The 18,687-nt window shown below is 41.2% G+C and overlaps 1 protein-coding gene across 7 annotated transcripts in view; it reads right to left on the minus strand.

The window, feature by feature from the left end:
- ENAH (ENAH actin regulator) overlaps positions 1-18,687 on the minus strand; it is a 97,032-nt gene that overhangs the window by 4,215 nt on the left and 74,130 nt on the right. For 2 of the 7 annotated variants that reach the window (XM_054170465.1, XM_054170479.1), the window contains 9 exons: positions 14,154-14,473; positions 12,110-12,910; positions 10,204-10,508; positions 9,820-9,953; positions 9,359-9,413; positions 8,979-9,027; positions 8,190-8,256; positions 5,576-5,638; positions 904-982 (listed from right to left, as the gene is read on the minus strand). In XM_054170465.1, the coding sequence (XP_054026440.1) occupies positions 904-982; positions 5,576-5,638; positions 8,190-8,256; positions 8,979-9,027; positions 9,359-9,413; positions 9,820-9,953; positions 10,204-10,508; positions 12,110-12,910; positions 14,154-14,473 (1,873 nt within the window). The remainder of the gene's footprint in view (positions 1-903; positions 983-5,575; positions 5,639-8,189; positions 8,257-8,978; positions 9,028-9,358; positions 9,414-9,819; positions 9,954-10,203; positions 10,509-12,109; positions 12,911-14,153; positions 14,474-18,687) is intronic. The other 5 variants (XM_054170489.1, XM_054170472.1, XM_054170504.1 and 2 more) reach the window with 5 other exon arrangements.

An 18,687-nucleotide genomic window follows, 5' to 3' on the forward strand; every position in this document is an offset into this window, starting at 1 on the left:
GTTCTGCCACCTGTAATTTTTCTGCAGAGAAGTATCTGAACGTCTTCTGGTTTTTAAATGAATCTCTAACCCTTCTGAAATGCATAACCCACCCTTCAGCTTCCAAGCTGAGCCTCAAACCCAAAACATTCTCACTGCAGGTAAAATCAAGGAAAATACATCAAATCTGTACAAGTTCTATAAATTGATTCCTGCAGCACTTAGGAGAAGGGATGTTAGAATGTTACCCTAATGTAATTGCTAAATTAAAAAACAACAGCAATTAAAGCCACACTCAGCATGTCCCTTTTAAACAACAAAGGTTTGCTACAGATTAAATCACACCCACCACCCCTGCCAAAGCAGGATCACCTAGGGCAGGTCACACAGAATACATCAAAGTGGATTTTGAATGCCTCCAGAGAAGCACCTCCATGGAGAAGGACCTTGGAGTCCTGGTGGACAGTAGGTTGATTATGAGAGAGCAATGTGCCCTTGTGGCCAAGAGAGCTAATGGTATCCTGAGGTACACCATGAAAAGCAGGTCAAGGGATGCCCTTCCCTGCCTCCAGTCTGCCCTTTTGAGACCACATCTGGAGTACTGTGCCCAGCTGTGATCTCCCCAGTTCAAAAGGGACGGGGAACTACTGGAGACATTACAAATGAGGGCAATGTAGATGATTAAGGTACTGGAACATCTGTCCCATGAGGAAAGGTTGGGAGACCTGGGGCAGTGCAAGGAGCTGTAACTGTAGGTTGGTGGCTAGGAATTTCCCCAGACTTGTTTCACTAAATAATGACTAGTAATTACTGAATCATTGTTGAAGTTTGGAAATAATTAACAAAACTTTTAAAAGCCAGTATTGGACAGCTGCAAGTCCTTCCCTTGTCAGAGCATCATTCACATATACATCATATACATACCTGCTTCAATCTGTCATAATCTAGACCTTCTGACTGTACTCCATTGGCACTGGGTTGCCCCGTAGGTGTAGATTTTGGTCTGCAGCACAAAAACACATCCAGAATTACCAGTCACTCATCATGACAGGATACATAGCACTTCCCCATCAAAATTCTATTGAAAACAGTAAAGAACCAGAATGAAAAAACCCAGTAGTGGTGGGAGTTAGAGGATGGGAAGAATCAAGCAGACCCCAAATACCACACAATAAAAAGCAAAAACCCAGAAGATTTTCCACACACCGGAAATGAAGTAATTACCATGAGAGCTATTAGTTCAAAACAAGAACTTTTCAAGTAGCAGCCAGATTTCACTGTCAGTGGTTTCTGGCTGTTTGTTTTGCTTTTTTTCATAATGGGCATGAAAAGATGAATGTCTCCAAATGTCAAATACTTTCTCTTCTGCATTTTCAACTGCTTACTCACTTCGAAACAGGACCTCTCAAAGAAGCACTCCCACTAATGACTGTATGTTGATGCTATAACTGTATGAATGCTGTGGAACCGCCCTGGCAGATTTTCAACACTTGACAGGACACAGTTGAGCAACCTTATCTAACTCCCTTCCAACATAAGGTATTCCATCAATTGCTTTCTAAAGCTTCTTGAAAGCAAATAGTGTAACAGCAGCAAGATCTGTAAGATCATACTTGAGATGAAACTCTGGTGTTTTGGAGTCTCTGAAGACAACAACTTGCTCACCAAGACCATCCTGCATTTTTAACATTAACATTTTTAATTCTGGAATTTTCCAGAAGCAGACTTTCTACCTTCTCACTTCTTTTGATCCCCACTGTTTATACAAGAAGTTACTTGGACTCATACACTTACTATGCTTCCACAGGGCCCTGCTTATCTACAGCTATGAGCACAGATAGATGCTAACAGCAGGAATACAGAAATGGATGGATGGAGACAGAGAGGGAGGGGCTTTTTACAAGGGCTTGTTGTGAGAGTGAGAGGGAATGGGTTGAAGGTGGAAGAGGGGAGATTTAGATTGCATATTAGGAAGAAACTCTTTCCAGTGAGGGTGGTAAGACATTGGAACAGGTTGCCCAGGAAGGTTGTGGATGCCCCCTCCCTGGAGGTGTCCACGGCCAGGTTGGATGAGGCCTTGAACAACCTGCTCTAGTAGAAGGTATCCCTGCACATGGCAGGGTATTTGGAACTAGATGTATCTTCAAGGTCCCTTCCAACCCAAACCATTCTATGATTCTATGAATGTGCTGCTGTTCTTAATTCCTTTTTACATCTTGGCTAACATTTTTTCTCTCCATTACTCTACAAAATGTTAGGCCACAAAGAAGCTGTTGATAAAATGGCTGACAGTTCCTGCAAAGAGGTTTCCCCAGTGTTAGGATCATCACAGTATGCTAGTGTTGAGGAAAGGCTGGGTAGAAGTAAATTAAACTAGGTCCTATTTCATTGTCTCTGTGTACAGCACCACTGAACCAAAAAAACCCAGCCTAAACTCAGTGTCTCACTTCTTCAAAATCTGTACCTAGGAGGAATTCAACACTGCGTTTCTCTGGATTTGTAATCTTAAAAGTGTAGCCTTACTTATTGTGAAATACATCCATTCCATTGTGATGGAAGGTGGCCTGGAATAAAGTGAAGAGAAACCAGCAGGAAAGGCACAGTTCTGTGCTTTATCTTCTCCCACATACAGAGCATAAAACTACCTTTTTCAGAGGAAAGCAGAAAGTGAGGGAAACAAGCAGTATATCCATAACATTTTTTTTCATTTAGCTAACAAAACCAGCTGTGTTCTCACTCAAGAAAAAAATAGTTAACATAGGTGCTTCTTGTTTCTTTCTATGAAATCACTACCTTCAGCTTCTATGCATCTTCATAGAATCATAGAATGGTTTGGGTTGGAAGGAACCTTCAAGATCATCTAGTTCCAACTGCCCTGCCATGTACAGGGACACCTCCCACTAGATCACATTGCTCAAGGCCTCATCCAACCCAGCCTTGGAACACCCCCAGGGAGGAGGCATCCACAACTTCCCTGGGCAACCTGTTCCAGTGTCTCACCACCTTCACTGGAAAGAATTTCTTGCTAATATCCAGTTTAAACCTAGCCTCTTCAGGCTTAAGTCCATTCCCCCTCACCCTACTACTACAAGCCATTGTAAAATGTCCCTCCACAGCTTTCTTGTAGGTGCCTTTCAGGTACTGTAAGGCTGCTCTAAGGTCTCCCCAGAGCCTTCCTTTACATGACAGCAGCTCAGGTTGGGTATCAGGAAAAATGTCTCCACAGAAAGGGTTCTCAGGCATTGGAACAGGCTGCCCAGGGTGGTGGTGGAGTCACCATCCCTGGAGGTATTTAAGAGACATGTGGGTCTGGTGTTGAGGGACATGGTTTAGAGGTAGTGGCTTAGAAGTAGTGCTGGGACTGTGAGCTCTAGGTGAGTGGTTGGACTTAAACATTAGCTCTACAGTCTTTTTGAGCCTCAACAGTCCTTTATGATTTCAGTGCAGGTGATAGAAATTTATCAATAATTTCTTTTCTGCTTCATGATTATTGCTGTGCAGTGACAAGCCTGGTGGAACTCACTGCAGAAAAAAATGCCAGCAGTTAACCACGCAAAACAGAGTCAGCAGAAAGGACTGCAGTAACTGCCCCTTTGCTGCTTGACTTTGTATCAAAGCAGAAAAGATGCAGCAACATCCTGTGGTGTTACAGCAACTTGGCTCTTCACTTGGGATCAAAATACTCAACTGCTACAGCTGTTTAGATGTAAGAATACAGATGTTTAAATATAAGTTCCAAGAGAGAAATTGCTAACATTATTGCTTGAAACACATCAAAAATGAAATACATGATCCACCAAGTAAGACAGAACACACCATATTGTAGGAACTTGAAGCTGGAAAACAGAATTCACCTCGCAACCACCAGAGAATCTGCAGTGTGTGCTCATGCTATGAAGACAAACCACAGTTCAGGATCTTTTAGAACACTTTTTTCTGTATCTGCTTCATTTCTTATGAAAGAAATGCTTGCTTGAAAACATTCATCAAGATGAGATCTGTGGCAATTGCTGTTTCATCACACATCTGATATTTAAAGTGTTGTAGTTTACACCTCATACTGTGAGCACTTAGTCCCAAGCAGAGTAACGTTGAGTGTCACATTCTCCATGTAGTTTCTGACCATTTCCTGTGACTATCACTGTGTTCCCAAACATTATGGCATGACAGCATGAAAAAAGAATCCATGTCCTCTCAAAATGCCATTCCTGGCAATTGATAAGAGGCACCTACTACCTGCCTCAATGTAAGCACCCAACCAAGAATACACTTTGAATATTTTAATAAAATTACTTATGAGTGTACTATTTTAATGAGACTGAAGAACAGTTCTCCACAGACAGCTTCGTGGTTTTCAGATATTCAGAATAAAAAGACAGCTCTATCAATCATATTCTAAATATTTCTGCTGTCAAAAATATCAACAGGAAAGCCTCTTTAGAAGCTCTTGCCACTCAGGCTGAAGAATGTATTAACTTTTTGCTTTCTGAAATGCAAGACATTCTTGCATTGCTTTCACATTCAAATGTTGAGAGACTAATTTGTGAAGTATATGGATTCTAACATTGGGCAAATCCAGCTGTCTTGCCCCAAAATTACCTTATTCATCTTTTTTTCTTCCCACATTTTCTCAGAAAAGAAAGATTAATGGTGAATGCAGTTGCCATTAAGAAAAACATCCATGAGTGAAACTTAGTGAATAAAGCATCCCAGACATCAGATCCTAAGATGGCTAAAGAGCTCTCCCGTGTGGTTTCTCATAGCATTGCCTAACAGGACAGGAAGGCAACCTTGACAGTCCCTAAAACACCTTAAATCAAGCATGCAAGGTAAAGATTTTATTCATGCCAACATGCAGAACACACCATCCAGGATAAGTAGCTAAATGGGGAGCTTTTCATACAAAAGATTAAGTAGTCACCACAGTGAGTGCCTTCATGAAAAACAAAACTGGACTCTGATGTTTGCCTGTGGAAAGCTGTGGAAAACCTGACGGCTTTCAGTGCCAGTGTTTTGTGACTGCCACTACAGAGAGCTAAACTGAGATCTACAGCTTGAAATGCACATTGTGTTAACTCTAGCTGGGGAATACATTCCCAACAGAAACAACTGAATTCATTTTATGCTTAACAAGCCTTTTTTTTTTTTTTTCCTCTCCTTTCAGATGTTTAAATCAGGCAAAACCTATTTGTTGTCTTAATTTCTGAAAAGCAGCTATGAAAATTGCCTTGAGGAATTAATTGTTACCCCTGCGTCTCTAAACTTACATTTCTAAAAGCCTCTCCTCAAAATACTGCAAACAGTTCACTAAATCCTGGCATATCCAGCAGGAATTTATACCTTTGCAGGTGGTGACTGGTAGAAAAAACCCAAACACCTGCTTAATATGAAATCATAGCTGCTTCTTAAGCCACCTCAGTTTGCTTTTTGACACTACCTGCTTTCAGCTGGACAAAAAATGGGTTCAACTGGACAAACAAAACATGAAAAGGAATGTGGTGGTGCATGTGGTGATTACCAATCCATGTAGAAAAAGTCCAACTGTGAACTGATCAAAAGGGTTATTACAAAGTCTCAAATCCCAACAGGATGATACCTGTTTAATGAATCATAGAACCTGTTTTCAGAAGCAAGCAGATTTTTCCATGGAGATTCCCGTCTACGAAGGGGAGAAACACTACCTTTAATAAGCTATAATAGGTCTGCAGTTTTCTTCAGTTTTAGCACCTTAAACCTCGTGGAGGTCCACGAGTTGTGTTCCAAGAGTTCTATTTGAGTGTTTCAGGAAAGCACATGAAGTCTGCTACAACACACACCCACCCCCCCGATTTTAAACAGGACACTAGTTATTTTAAAATACTTTGAACATTCTCTTTCTGAGTAACAAGCCCTTCATTACCAGTCTGTTTGGAAGGTCTGAAAAGAACACATTGGCTACTTGCCTGTTTCTTAGGGTATGCACTGTTTAAGCCTCATAAGCGACTCTCATGCTCCCTGCTGAGGTCAGAAGCAGGTTCTCAAGCCTTACCAAGCAAAAGATATTCCCTTCTGGCAAACATGATGTTAGTATTTCAAATAGCAGCAGCCTTTGACTAACTCGAAGTTACTTAAGCAAGCTGCTTGCTGAGATAATTCTCTACAGTTGCCAGATCTAAGAAAATGCAAGGATGTTCAAGAAAGACTTCTACTAATATCTATTATTTCTGAATCCATCAATCATGCCTCATCCTGGCAGGGCAAATTGTCATCTCTGACTACAAAACTGTATCAGCAGTCTTAAAATATATGCTATGGCACCTTCCAGTAGGTTATGTCAGCAGTGGAGAATAACACTGACATTCAGTAAGCAGGGAATTTTTACTTTGGAAGTACTTCTGGGGTACACACCCAGCAAAGCCCTCATCAAGCTGAGTTCTACCAACATTTTCCATTGGATGACCAAACACAAAAGCTTGATGGAAATCTCTCTCAATACATCTCCAGAGAAATCTCAAAACTCTTCTGTACTCCTGTACTTTTCTAGGTCAAACGCATTTTTAAACAGACCTTGGCAGCTTCTGAGTTTCAGCAGCTGAAACAAGATCAGTTAAATAAGATGCACAGAACATCTATGGCTGTGGCTGTAGGGACATGTAGAATAAAGATTCAAGGACATCCCAGGCTCCTCAGTTTGAGTCTGATATGGAGAGTTGGCCTATTTATTAATCCCTTCACTTTCCTTTCTTTAGTTGCTTATCCACAGGGTATCTATAGCCAAAGGGCCAGGTCAGCAACTGTCTTAATATAAAATCTAAAATGTTCTTTGAATTCCCTACAAAAACTATTTCTATGACAAGTTCCCCTTCAATAACGTTTATTGATACCTCAATCTGCTTGAAAACAAGAGACCCTGGTTAAAAGCAGGTAAGATCTATTGGGGAGTGAAGGGGAAGAAGGTAGATTGGATGTTAGGAAAAAGTTCTTTACAAAGAGGGCAGTTGAGCACTGGAACAGGTTGCCCAGAGAGGTGGTTGAGGCCCAATCCCTGAAGATATTCAAGATGAGGCTTGACAGGGCTCTGGGTGACCTGATCCAGTTGAGGATGTCCCTGCTGACTGCAAGGGGGTTGGACTAGATGACCTTTAGAGGTCCCTTCCAATGCAGGTGATTCTATGGTAAGTCAAGGCTAAAGGTAGAGCACTATTGTTTCACCGACAGTCCCCTCCTTTCTGACTAAAAAACAAAGAAAGAAATCAACCAGAATCCAGGCTGTGGACATTCTAAGCTCCTGGGCTTAGTTATTTCTGAAAGAGACAAGGATACTGATACAGGCTAAGAGTGTTAAGAACCAAAGACCTTGATGGCAACCTCAACCACAAGTAATGCCACTTAAGAGAAGAAATTGGGGGATTTTTCTTCTCTAATCACCAAACCTTGCATGGCTGTTTCCAAGAGGCCAGAATTCTGAGGAGAATTCAGGCCATTTCAAGCACAGCATTCTCAAGTTTAGCATTCTCAAGTTTTTGTTTTCTCTCATGAAATTCAAGTAACTTTGTCAGCTTATCACAAGTCAGGATCTTCTAATCTCTGCACAGAATATACTGGAATTCTAAAAACAAGCCTTCTGTTGAATGGAAATGAAATCCCTCTTAAATTGTATTTATTTTTTAAAATAAATTGCTCCATGCAGCTCTTTCACATTCTGCATTACTGAAATGCCTACCAAAGTTTGAGCTGGTCAGTTCCCAAAGGTTCATGAATGCTCTGCAGGTTGTGTAATATTTCTACACTTCTTTAGGATGGACTTCCTTGGAGACACCTACTGACAGCAGTCACAGAAGCAAATCTTACCAAGACAGTTTAAAGATCTAGGTAAGAAATAGAAAGGAGAAAGCCTGTCCACTAGGTTTATTACTAAATCACAGCACTGAATTTGGTTTTCCCCTTGTTGGAAACTGAAGACTTGGAAATTTAAAGGAATAGAAAGAATTAAACATTGCCATAGGCAAATGCACACCTTAACCATTGAAGTTATACAGCAGCAACTGCTAGGGAATCATCTTCTCCAACAGGAACTCCTCAATCCTAATTAAAACTGCCACAGCAGTAATTTTAACCCCATACATTTTGCTTTTAGTACTATTAAGGTGATTTTTGCTACTTTTACTCCAGGATCTCGAGCAGCAAGAGCAACAAGAACAAAGAAAGATAACTGGTGTAAAAAGGAGTACCTGGAGATAACAGGTGACTTGCTTCCATTCACTGTATTTGTTCTTTCCCAAGGCTTTCTTGTTAGTTCTGGAAAACAGAGTGAGAAGGTAAAAAAATGTTTTTTTTCTATTTCTTGTGTAAGTTAAGCAAGAAAATGTCAAGTACCTGGCGTTTTTTTTGTTACCACATTACATGAGTTCTTTCATATTAAGCTACCTCCTGCTCAATTCACCTTATTTTTAGTCGTACTACCATTTGTTGGGATAATACCTTAAATTCTCCCTTTTGTTCCAAGCATTGCCATTTAACTCTCAATTCCACGGGGAAAAGGTCTACCCATACTCAATGTATCTGATTGCTCCAATTGTGAAACATGGAATGCTGCAACTATAACCAAATAGCTTCAAATACTGGGGGGAGGAAGATGTTTCTAAGCTGAAAGAGGTTTCCTGAGCTGTTAACGAATTACACAAAATTAATTCAGTGTCAATTTCAATGAAGAAACAATCTGCACAAGTTCAAACAGTCTTTCTATAGTGTGAATTGTTATTACTTCATGCAACATCATTACTTATTCATCCATCGGCCCCATAGATTTGACACAGGAGGACCCTATACCAAGCACAGTGTTTCAGTGGATGTTCTTTGTATCTGGCATCTTCTGAAACACTTCTGAAGCAGGACCCATTCCACAGCCAGGTTGTAATTATGGGAGAAGAGGCAGGCTCCAAAATTCAGCACAGCTGACTGAGATGTCATTAGATTTTAGCATTATAGCACCACAGAGTTCAGAAACCTGTGCTACTTACCAGGTGTGCTTGTTGAAGAAACCTTAGAAGTTGAAGACTCTGCTTCTTCCTGATTAAAAGGGAACAGAAAGGAAGAAAGGAGGGAGGAGAAAAAGTGAAAAAAAAAAAAGAAAAACACCAACAAACCACAAAACAAAACACCTTTGACTCTTGGAAATCTATCAGATAAATCTCAACTGTTTAAATATTTATTTCAGTTTTTATAGATTTAAATGATTCTGATCAGTTGTGTGCAGGAAGTGTGCAAGCACTATGCACCTCACAAAACAGTGATATTTTGATATATATGACAGTATAAATGAGCTTTCATGTACACCATGAGAATCTCTCTTACAATCCAGTATTGAACAACATGAAGCAGATAAAGTTTCTCAACTCACAGTTTTATCTTCTTTCGGCTCTGGTTCTGTTGATCCCTTTTCAGCAATTCTTCTCCTAGAAGCAGAGAGAAAAGTTACCAAAATCATTCATGCCTTTAAGATGGAAGTAACGTAGGTTTCTTTAATTGAAGACACACACAGCTTGAAAGCTACATACTTGAAAATTAGTGTTTAAAAAAGTACTTTCAAGGACAAAGCCCTACTGCCAAAGCAACTATGCAATTCTTTCTCCTCTTGAAGTCTGCTTGCCTTCCCCTACAGCTGTACAAAGACTTACAGAGAAGAAAAGTTCTTGATTACATCCAAGTGAAAATGGCTATTCATAAAACGTTATCAGCTTCACAAGCAACCACATGAACAAGGCAATGTTTGTTTGATCCTTAGCCAGCTGCAAACAGGCACCCAAAATCCTACCTCCACAATGACTAAGCAGCTGGAGCACAGCAGAAACAGGTGCTTACCTCCTGGCCAGCAGTGCACTCATTTCTTCCATCAGCCCACTGCCTCCCAAGGGAAGTGGTCCATTTCCACGGCCACTGTCTGTTTTAGATGAAGCAGAGCCCCCTCCTCCACCTGAACTGGAAGAGTCTTCACCCTTCATAATATACAAAATAACAGCAGATGTACAAATAAAATGATAGCTGACTTAATGAAAGAAATTAAGTTCACATATGAGAAGAAAAAAAAAAAAGATAGGATGGGCTGGGAGTACCATCCTCTAATGCTTTTTTAACAATAAATTAATCCTAGACCAAAAGTCCTGATTAAGCTTTAAGAAAAATCACAACCAATTTGGTAAGGATTCAGAGACAGGAATCAGGAAAGGAAACAAGAGTTACATTTACCCGTGAGACCTTCCTAAGCTTGGCTCCAGCAAGGGCAGCTGCTAGTCCAGTTAAAGGGCGATTTTCTTCGGACACATATCCCACTGAAAATCCAGAGGTGGGGAGAGGGGGAGCAGGAGGTGGAAGAGGAACTTGAGGAGCTTGGCTAGGAAGTGGAGGTGGTGGTGGTGGAGGCGGCGGCCCTGAAGGTGGAAGTGGAGGTGGTGGTGGTGGGCCAGGAGGAGGTGGGGCTGCTACTGAAGACTGAGCTGGGCCAGAGGGCAAGGGGGGTGGGGGAGGAGGTGCAGGTGGTCCTTGGACAACACCTAGTATCAAAGAGAAAACAAATAGACTATATTAAGCATTTAGAAAAGAAAGATCCTCTGCCCATTGAAATACTGGTTCTTTTGCTCTGTGTATAAGGTGGTAACACTGGTAAGGGTCCCTTTTATAGGCAAGAAAACACTCCAAGCTTCAGCAGGAGAGAAGCATTCCTATTAAATGTACTATAAATACTACACAGTATGAGAGATCAGACAGTTCCAGAGACATTTACACATGAAACCCCTCCAGTCAGGTTCTGTGCTGCAACCAAGAACAATCTTAGACAGAAAACAGGCAAAGCTTTCATGAAGAGTCAAGTCAGGCATGAGCATCATATGGCATAGGAAGAACAAGGTGTGTTTAATGGCACTAAACACAGAGTGACTTCTCATCATCCCAATAATCAATCAACACACCACCCAAACATCTGAATCCTTCAATATTTGAGATCCAATACTACTTCATAACCTGCATAAAGATCTTTCCTCTAAAAAAAAAATCTCAGGAATAAACCTTAATAATGTAATACAAAGACTAATTAGTGAGTTAGAAGACTGACAGATGAAAAACAGAAAAGCTTGTTCCTATGATGCCTTTAATGCTTTAAATTCACATTGATCTGCAATCCAAAATGTGCTTTGAAGAAAGAATAATCACTGTTACTATTATAGGAACACTTTAAGACACTGTGACTATGAAAACAGCCCCACACATCCTTTCCACCCACTTTAGTAGCCCTAAGCTACTAAAGGTGCTTCACAACTACCTCAAGGAACCTCCACAGGCACAAATTCTTTCCTGATTTCCTACTCTGCTAACCAATGTGTGAATGCAAATCTTTTTAAACTCTCTTGGCATCACTCACTATCCAAGAGCACACTTTTGTTCTGTAGTACAAGTGAGGCCATTCACTATTTCCACTCCCATCCTAGAGTAACTCATGCCTTCATTTAAGACAAAAAGGGATGAATGGGATCTACTCTGCATGGCTCCTGTGATGAAGCCACAGTTTGCTCATACCCTGGGACCTCCTCTGCTCATACCCTTCGCTGAGCTACTGTAGTCTTGCATATAAAGACTTAAACTTACTAAAACCAGGGTTAACAGAGACATTTCCATCCATTGTTGCCATCCTGGTAGAGCGTCCATCAAGACTGCCACCTGCTTAACCAAACTTCTTTCCTGAAGTCTTACTAGCTATGTTGGTGGAACACCACAGGTCATTGACACACATTCTTCCAAGTTTGCTGCCATTAGGAAACCAATGATGCTGCCTATTAAAACCACGTTCCAAATAAACTAACAGTGCAAAATGTACCTAGCAAATATTCAACAAGCTCTGTTCTTGACAGGTGAGAGCTTGAGAAACTGGAGTTTTACTTAAGACAGGCCACAGAACACCAGCTCTGATCCACAAAGCTTCAACATTTCCCTCACCCCAGTTTTCCAAATGTTGTTGGTTTTTTTGCTTGTTGTGGTATTAAGATCACTGCAACTTTGGAAGCATTATATTAATTTTTTGGGGCAGTTATGGGCTTTGATACCACCTGGTTTCGATTGCATTCCTGATTAGTGCATTAGTAGCAATAACAGAAAGCCTTACCCTGCTGGGTCGTAGGTTCAATCGGCTGAGAGGCTGCCTGCAAGACTGGCTCAGAAGCAGAGGAGTCTCCCAGCACAGAGTTTAGAGAGTTCTCAACAGAGGCAGGGGTAGCTGCAGAGGGAGAAGGGAGAACACTAGGCTTGGATGAGGGAGTCGAGGCATTCGGGGAGTTGGGAGAAGGAGAAGCTTGAGGTCCAGAGAGTGACAGAGGCGGAAAGGAAGGCAGTGGGGGAGGAGGAGGTGGTGGAGGCGGAGTTGGACCTGAGGTAGAAGGTGAAGGAGCCGGATAAGCCAGGTTTTCAGGAAGCCCGTTAGGAGCCGTGGGAGACGTGGACATTTGGGTCACTGGATTAGAAGCCGACACTGGGAGGACAGGTCTCGGACCAGTAGCTTTGCCTGGTGGACTGCTTATCATTACTGGAGGAGATGGGGGAAGAGGGGCAAAACTGGGTGCAGACCAGGCAACAGGCTTTGTATTTGGAGGCAATGTCGCTGGGGCATTGACAGGAGAAGGGGGCCGAGAACTTTTGCTCAGCGGACGAGGAACCGTAGCGTAATGGGGGAGAACAGGGTGGAAAGCTGAGCCTAAAGATGTAGCAAAACGTGATGCAGAGTGCCTTAGAGGCGGTGTAGGGGGAGTGGAAGTCGGTGGTGCAGAAGTCACTACAGCGTACTCCGGTGCGGCCTCTGACATTGGTGCTGAGACTGCTTTTGCATATGATGGAGGAGGTGCTGAAGGAGGCTGGCAACTGGAGTAGTCGGGAAGTGTAGTGCTATACGGGGAGTTGTCGAAAGATGGAGCTGGACAGAAGATGGAAAGCAGCAGCAAAGGCAGGATAAAAAAAAGGAGAAAGAGAAAAAGGGAGCTAATGAAGCAACAAAACCAGCATTCAAACAAAATGTATAAACGTAGACTACAGTTAGTACCACAGGATTAGGCACAAGTGAAAATACTGTTAAGAAAGTCTCACATCTTATCAACAGCTGCTTTGAAATGTTACCAACTATTTTTGTGCCAACACTTGAGTTTACAAGTACATTCTAGAGCAAGTTTTCTCAAATCCCATCTGTGAGATGGATTAGATATAGGGTTGATTAATCAGCTTTTATCTTCTTGTTTGGTTGCAAACTGCAAGCAAGCGTAGTGATCTTAACATTTGTTACAACTCCACTACCAAAACTCGTACCATAGGCAGCAAGTATCATCCTTCTCTTCTCCAGAAAAAGCTGCATCACAAACTTGAAAGCAGTGGGAATAAAACTACCAATAAAATTCTCTGCTCTAAAATTACTAGCTCTTAAATAGCTCATAGTATAAGTCAAGGAATACTGACTTCTTACATAGACTTTAGAAATGAAGAACAACCAAGTGCTTGATGAATGTTCCATTATATTACTAAAATGAGAAAGCTTTCTGTTATCACTGGATACATTTCTGCAGGCAGTGCATTATCTTATCTACAAATACATACATTTCACTGCAATGTTTCTACAATGATAAATTAAGCAAGACTTCATACTGAGAGGCTTTTCTCACACTCTGCCTTATATAGGTACCTTTTATATTATATATATATATACACACACACACATACCTTCTACATTTACACACTCAACCTGATCTGTTTAGGTTTTTTTCCCCCCAGATTGTCAAGAGATATGTCTCAGTGAATAGAGCAAAGATAAGGTATTTAGACATTTTAACTCATTTTTAACCACTATTGGAGGTGCACAATACGATTACAGTTCTTCGAGCATTCCAGAGAGTATGGCAATGGAGCAAGCCAATAGTGCAAAAACATTGCAAGTTAATGAGAAAATTATGACAGGAAAGTCAAAGCTCTTGGACTTCTTGCCATAAAAAAAAAAAAAAAAAGGAAAAGAAAAAGAAAAAAGAAGCAATTCCAGCAAACACAAGCCTCAAATACTGACTGCTGCGAACAACTCTACTCACTGCCCTTTGTTGCTTCTCTCCCAACTCCATCACCCAAACATAGGAAGAGTAGCCTGGTACGTAAAAGAGACTCGGTTTGGAAATTCTTACCAGCATTTGTAATTCTTCTCTCTCTTTCCCATTCCAATTGTTCCCTTTCCAACTGTTCTTGTCGTTCTCTTTCTTGCCTTTCCCGTTCAAGTCGTTCAAGTCTTTCTCGATCCTGCCTCTCCTTCTCTTGTCTCTCCCTTTCTAGTCGCTCTTGTCGTTCCCTTTCTTGCCGTTCTCTCTCCAGTTGCTCCTGTTCTAGGCGCTCTCTTTCAAGTCTTTCCCTTTCTAGCCTCTCTCTCTCCAGCCTCTCCCGTTCCATTCGTTCACGATCCAGCCTCTCCCGCTCCAGCTCCTTCTGCCTCTGCTGCTCTTGCAACTGTCTGCAATTGTGAAAAAAGGGAAAAGACTAAGCTGCAAAGTGAGAACCCACAGTATCAAGCAACTGGTAGAGATCAACAGTACAACAATCTTAGCACCAGCGAAAAAAAGCACAATATTTGTAACCTACATACAATTCTTGATTCTGCATGTCATTTTTCTGAAGTAGATAATGGTTTTATTATGTTTACAGCAAAAGGATCATATATCCAATTTCCTCTTAACTAACTGAACATTCTGAGAGACAGCTTTCAAGAGGTAAGAATAGAATGCAGCTGATCATAATTCAGTTACTGATACAATCTTCCCAGTTATGGGGTATGGAGTCACATTTCTTCTTTTCATGGTGTTTTATACTCAAAGTAGTGGACAAAAGCACAGTGCAAAGTAGCAGTAACACAAATCCTCATTAAGGAAAACACCCCCCTGTTTTTCAGATAAAGTAGTCAGCTAGCACTTATCCATACTTTACAGAAGGATCACAATGTACACGTGTCCCTCTCTGCTTGGCTAATATTACATGCGCACGCAACTTAACCAGCATCAAGACAACAACACCCTGAAGGCTGCAGAAAACTGGACACAGGCAGAAGCAAGCCCAGGGTGCACTGCTGGGAGATGGCAGGGTTTCCAGCTCGTGGGTGTCTTTGCAAAGGAAAAGAGAAGGTGTGGAGAGGAGGAAAACAAGTCAGGCAGAGGAAGTCTAAGGAACTGCTAAGGGTAATTAGGAATCACACAAACTTTGCTGCCAAAGCCACTAGGTTGGCCAAAAGGATGAACCTTCCTGAAACAAAAACCACTGTAGGAAAAGCTGTAAACAACCCTTCTGATTTTTTTCCCCCTCAACTTGTTTTGTATTTTCTTTAGTCCTTCAATATATTTTTAAAGATATGTTTCTGGTTGGTTGAAATACAGCTTTTTGATTTTCAAAGCTTTTTCATCTCAAGGGAACTCACTAGTAAAACAACAAAATAATAGGCACATCCTCCTCACAGCTGTGAACAGTATGCTCTTGATCATACACAGCACTGAAAATGTTAGTTACCCTCTGTTTGAATTCTTATTTGGAAAGAAAAGGAAAAAAAACAAACACTTTAAAAAAAATAGAATAGAATAGAATTAACCAGGTTGGAAAAGACCTTTGAGATCACTGAGTCCAACCTACCATCCAACACCATCTTTCCAGGCATTTGCCTTGGCTCTGAAGGGTGGGGACTTCTTGTTAGGTTTCATTTACAGCTTTTCTAATTGTTCAGTGTGGAACATCCACCACTGTGTCTAAGTATGTATTATATACAAGGAGAGGAAGAGGAAGGCACGGCTGAGGAGGCTGTATAGAAATGTACACTCTGTCTCTACACAGGATGTGATTATACACAATTCTAGATAAAGTGCAAGATCTAAGTCAAACTTCTTGTTGGGGATTGACCAATTCTCCTAATACATGTGGCCCCATTCCCAGGGCTCACCTGAGGTGGGCCTCCTCTTCAGGGAGCTATCATGGCACACTGCCCATGCATCGTAAGAAAATGCACCCAAGTGTTTGTACACTTCGAACTTATCCAAAGGAAAACAGCGTTTCAGTCTGCAATTAGCACTCAAACTATTGACTGTCTACAAAGTTACAGACAAAAGGCAGTGAGATAGCCACTTGGATCTACACAGGACTTGAATATAAAAGTTCCCATTTTTAAATAAATTGAGTAGTTCAGTGTTTAATGGTTCAGCTCTGTAACAGAATCCTCATTCCCCACTTCTTCAGGAAACAATAGATTTTTTTGAAAGGTACAAATGAAACCTATGACCAAGTTGAGCACTTAGTTTATGGTACAAATACTCTACCAAGAGAGGGCAGCAAAATACCTTGCTAACATTTTTTGTCTCATATGCAAGTCCCATGCAGTGTATGGGATTAAATACACCATTGTTGAGAGTAATTTTGAGTTTGTTCTCATTATATATTGCTGAAGCATCCCCTTGCCAAGAAAGCAGACAGGGGAAAAAGGAAGAAAATAAGAAAAAAAGACAAAGGAAAAAAAAAAAGAAAGGGGAAAAAAACCCCCAAACCCACAGACCAAAACCCACTGCATTTTTACAGTCATCTAAACAATTTCAATAAACCTTCCCAACAGAAAACAAAGAGTGGCCCAAGTCAAAAGACTGGTATGCCAGTAATGCAATCAAGCTGCTTTAGCAGAACTTCACAGAATCACAGAATGTTAGGGGTTGGAAGGCACTTTGAAAGGTCATCCAGTACAACCCCCCTGCCAGAGCAGGATCACACAGAGCAGATCCCATAAGAACACATCCAGATTGGTTTTGCATATCTCCAGAGAGGAAGACTCCACAACCCCACTGGGCAGCCTGTTCCAGTGTTCTGTCACCCTCACAGGGGAAAAATTTCTCCTCATGTTTACATGGAACTTCCTATGCCTCAGCTTCCACTCCTTGCCCTTGTCCTGTCACTGGGCATCACTGAGATGCATGAGCAAGGATGAGTTTGGTAAATTCAGAACTGCAGCTTACAAGCACTAATGTGGTAGGTTTAAAAGATTTTAAAATGATTTTGCTTATTAAAAAAATAAATATATCTATATAATTGGTTTGCATGAAATCCTCCTGGCTTTGTTTAGTTACCTTTAAATGATGTCATTTTATTTTAGAATTTGGTCAGAAATCAAAACTGTGTCATGCAAAAGCATTGGGAAATTAAGCAATGCCATTACATGTCAATTAAAAAATGTCTGACATGTCAAGACTTTGGCAGTTCTGAAGCAGGTGAATTCACAGCCACATTCACAGACTGCACTGGGTTGGAAGGCACCCTCGATATTGTCCAACTGCCCCACAGTGCGCAGGGCCACCCCCAACTAGATCAGGCTGCCCAGAGCCTCCTCAAGTCTGATCCTGAATGTCTCCAGGGACATTCAAGAACTGACTGAAAGCAATACATTAAGATCTTTCAGCCATAGACAGCACAGCATCTAGCCTGAAAAAGCTGGAGAGTTACCAAAAATGATCCAGAAATATACCTTAGGGTGAAATGCTCACTGTGCTAAGGCAAAGTGACGCTTATTATTTTCAGTGTGAATTACTAGGAGTTAATTCTCATTGAATAGCTGAGACTGCCATGAGCCTGCTGTAAAATTGTACAGCGTGGTCAGACACAAGGTAACCTTTCTTGCACATGGGTTTAGATTCAAAGGGTCAACTTGTGAACTTCAGAAGAGCTGCTGGCTCTATCATGTATCCTGACTTAATGAAACCACCTTTTTTCATTTTAAAAAGTTTCATGCCCAAAGCATCGTGGGGAACTGAACTCTGAGGTGGTGTGGTGGAGGAGGAACTCCGAGGTGGTGTGGTGGAGGAGGGTGGGCTGTCTTTATTTTCTTGTTCTTAAAATTGATTTAATATTGCAACAGCCTTTACATTTCTCCCCCGTCTTGCCTTTACACTTTTGTCCACTCATGGAAGTATGAGATGGTATTGTCAGGGGATGAAGAAAAGAATTGTATGTGCAATACTAACTTGTGACTTTTAACTACCAGCATTAATCCTGCGGTTCTGTGGGCAGCCAAGAATCAGAAGCAGGACTACATTCTTAAAATAACACAAGGAGAAAAATGCAGTGAGCAGAGTTAAGTACACACTGTTGCACCCCTCCTGGAAAAAGAAAAAAAACCAACAAAACCCACATTCTGTGATGGTGAGCAGTGTTTTAAATCATTTCTCCTACGTGGCAATTGCAAAACAGGATTGCAGTTAATTTACCCAGGTACAATCAAAACCTTCTTAGTGTGTTCTGAATTAGATCATAAAAGGGAATAACAATTAAGAAGTGCTACTGTCTCAGCTCTTGATGTTTTATGAAATGAACCAGTATTACACCTACACCAGATGAGTTTCTATTATGCTTTTAGCAAGCAGCTTTTACTTACATTCAACAATTAGTGTGCATGATGATTAACTAGTCAACTAAGAAGTTATCCCAAAACAATAGAACTTGTTGGGGTTTTGGGGTTTGTGTGGGTTTTGTTTTGGTTTTGTTTGGGGGTGGGTTTTTTGTTTGGTTGGGGTTTTTGTTGGTTTTTTTGGTGTGGTTTTGTTTGGTTGGTTTTGGGTTTGTTTCTTTGCTTGGTTTTGTTTGGGGGTTTTTAGGTGTGAAAAGTGGTGGGTGGTTTAGCTCTTCCTGGAGGTGATGCCTGACAGATGATAG

The sequence above is a fragment of the Dryobates pubescens genome, chromosome 2, assembly GCF_014839835.1.
Source record: "Dryobates pubescens isolate bDryPub1 chromosome 2, bDryPub1.pri, whole genome shotgun sequence".
Lineage (NCBI taxonomy): Eukaryota > Metazoa > Chordata > Aves > Piciformes > Picidae > Dryobates > Dryobates pubescens.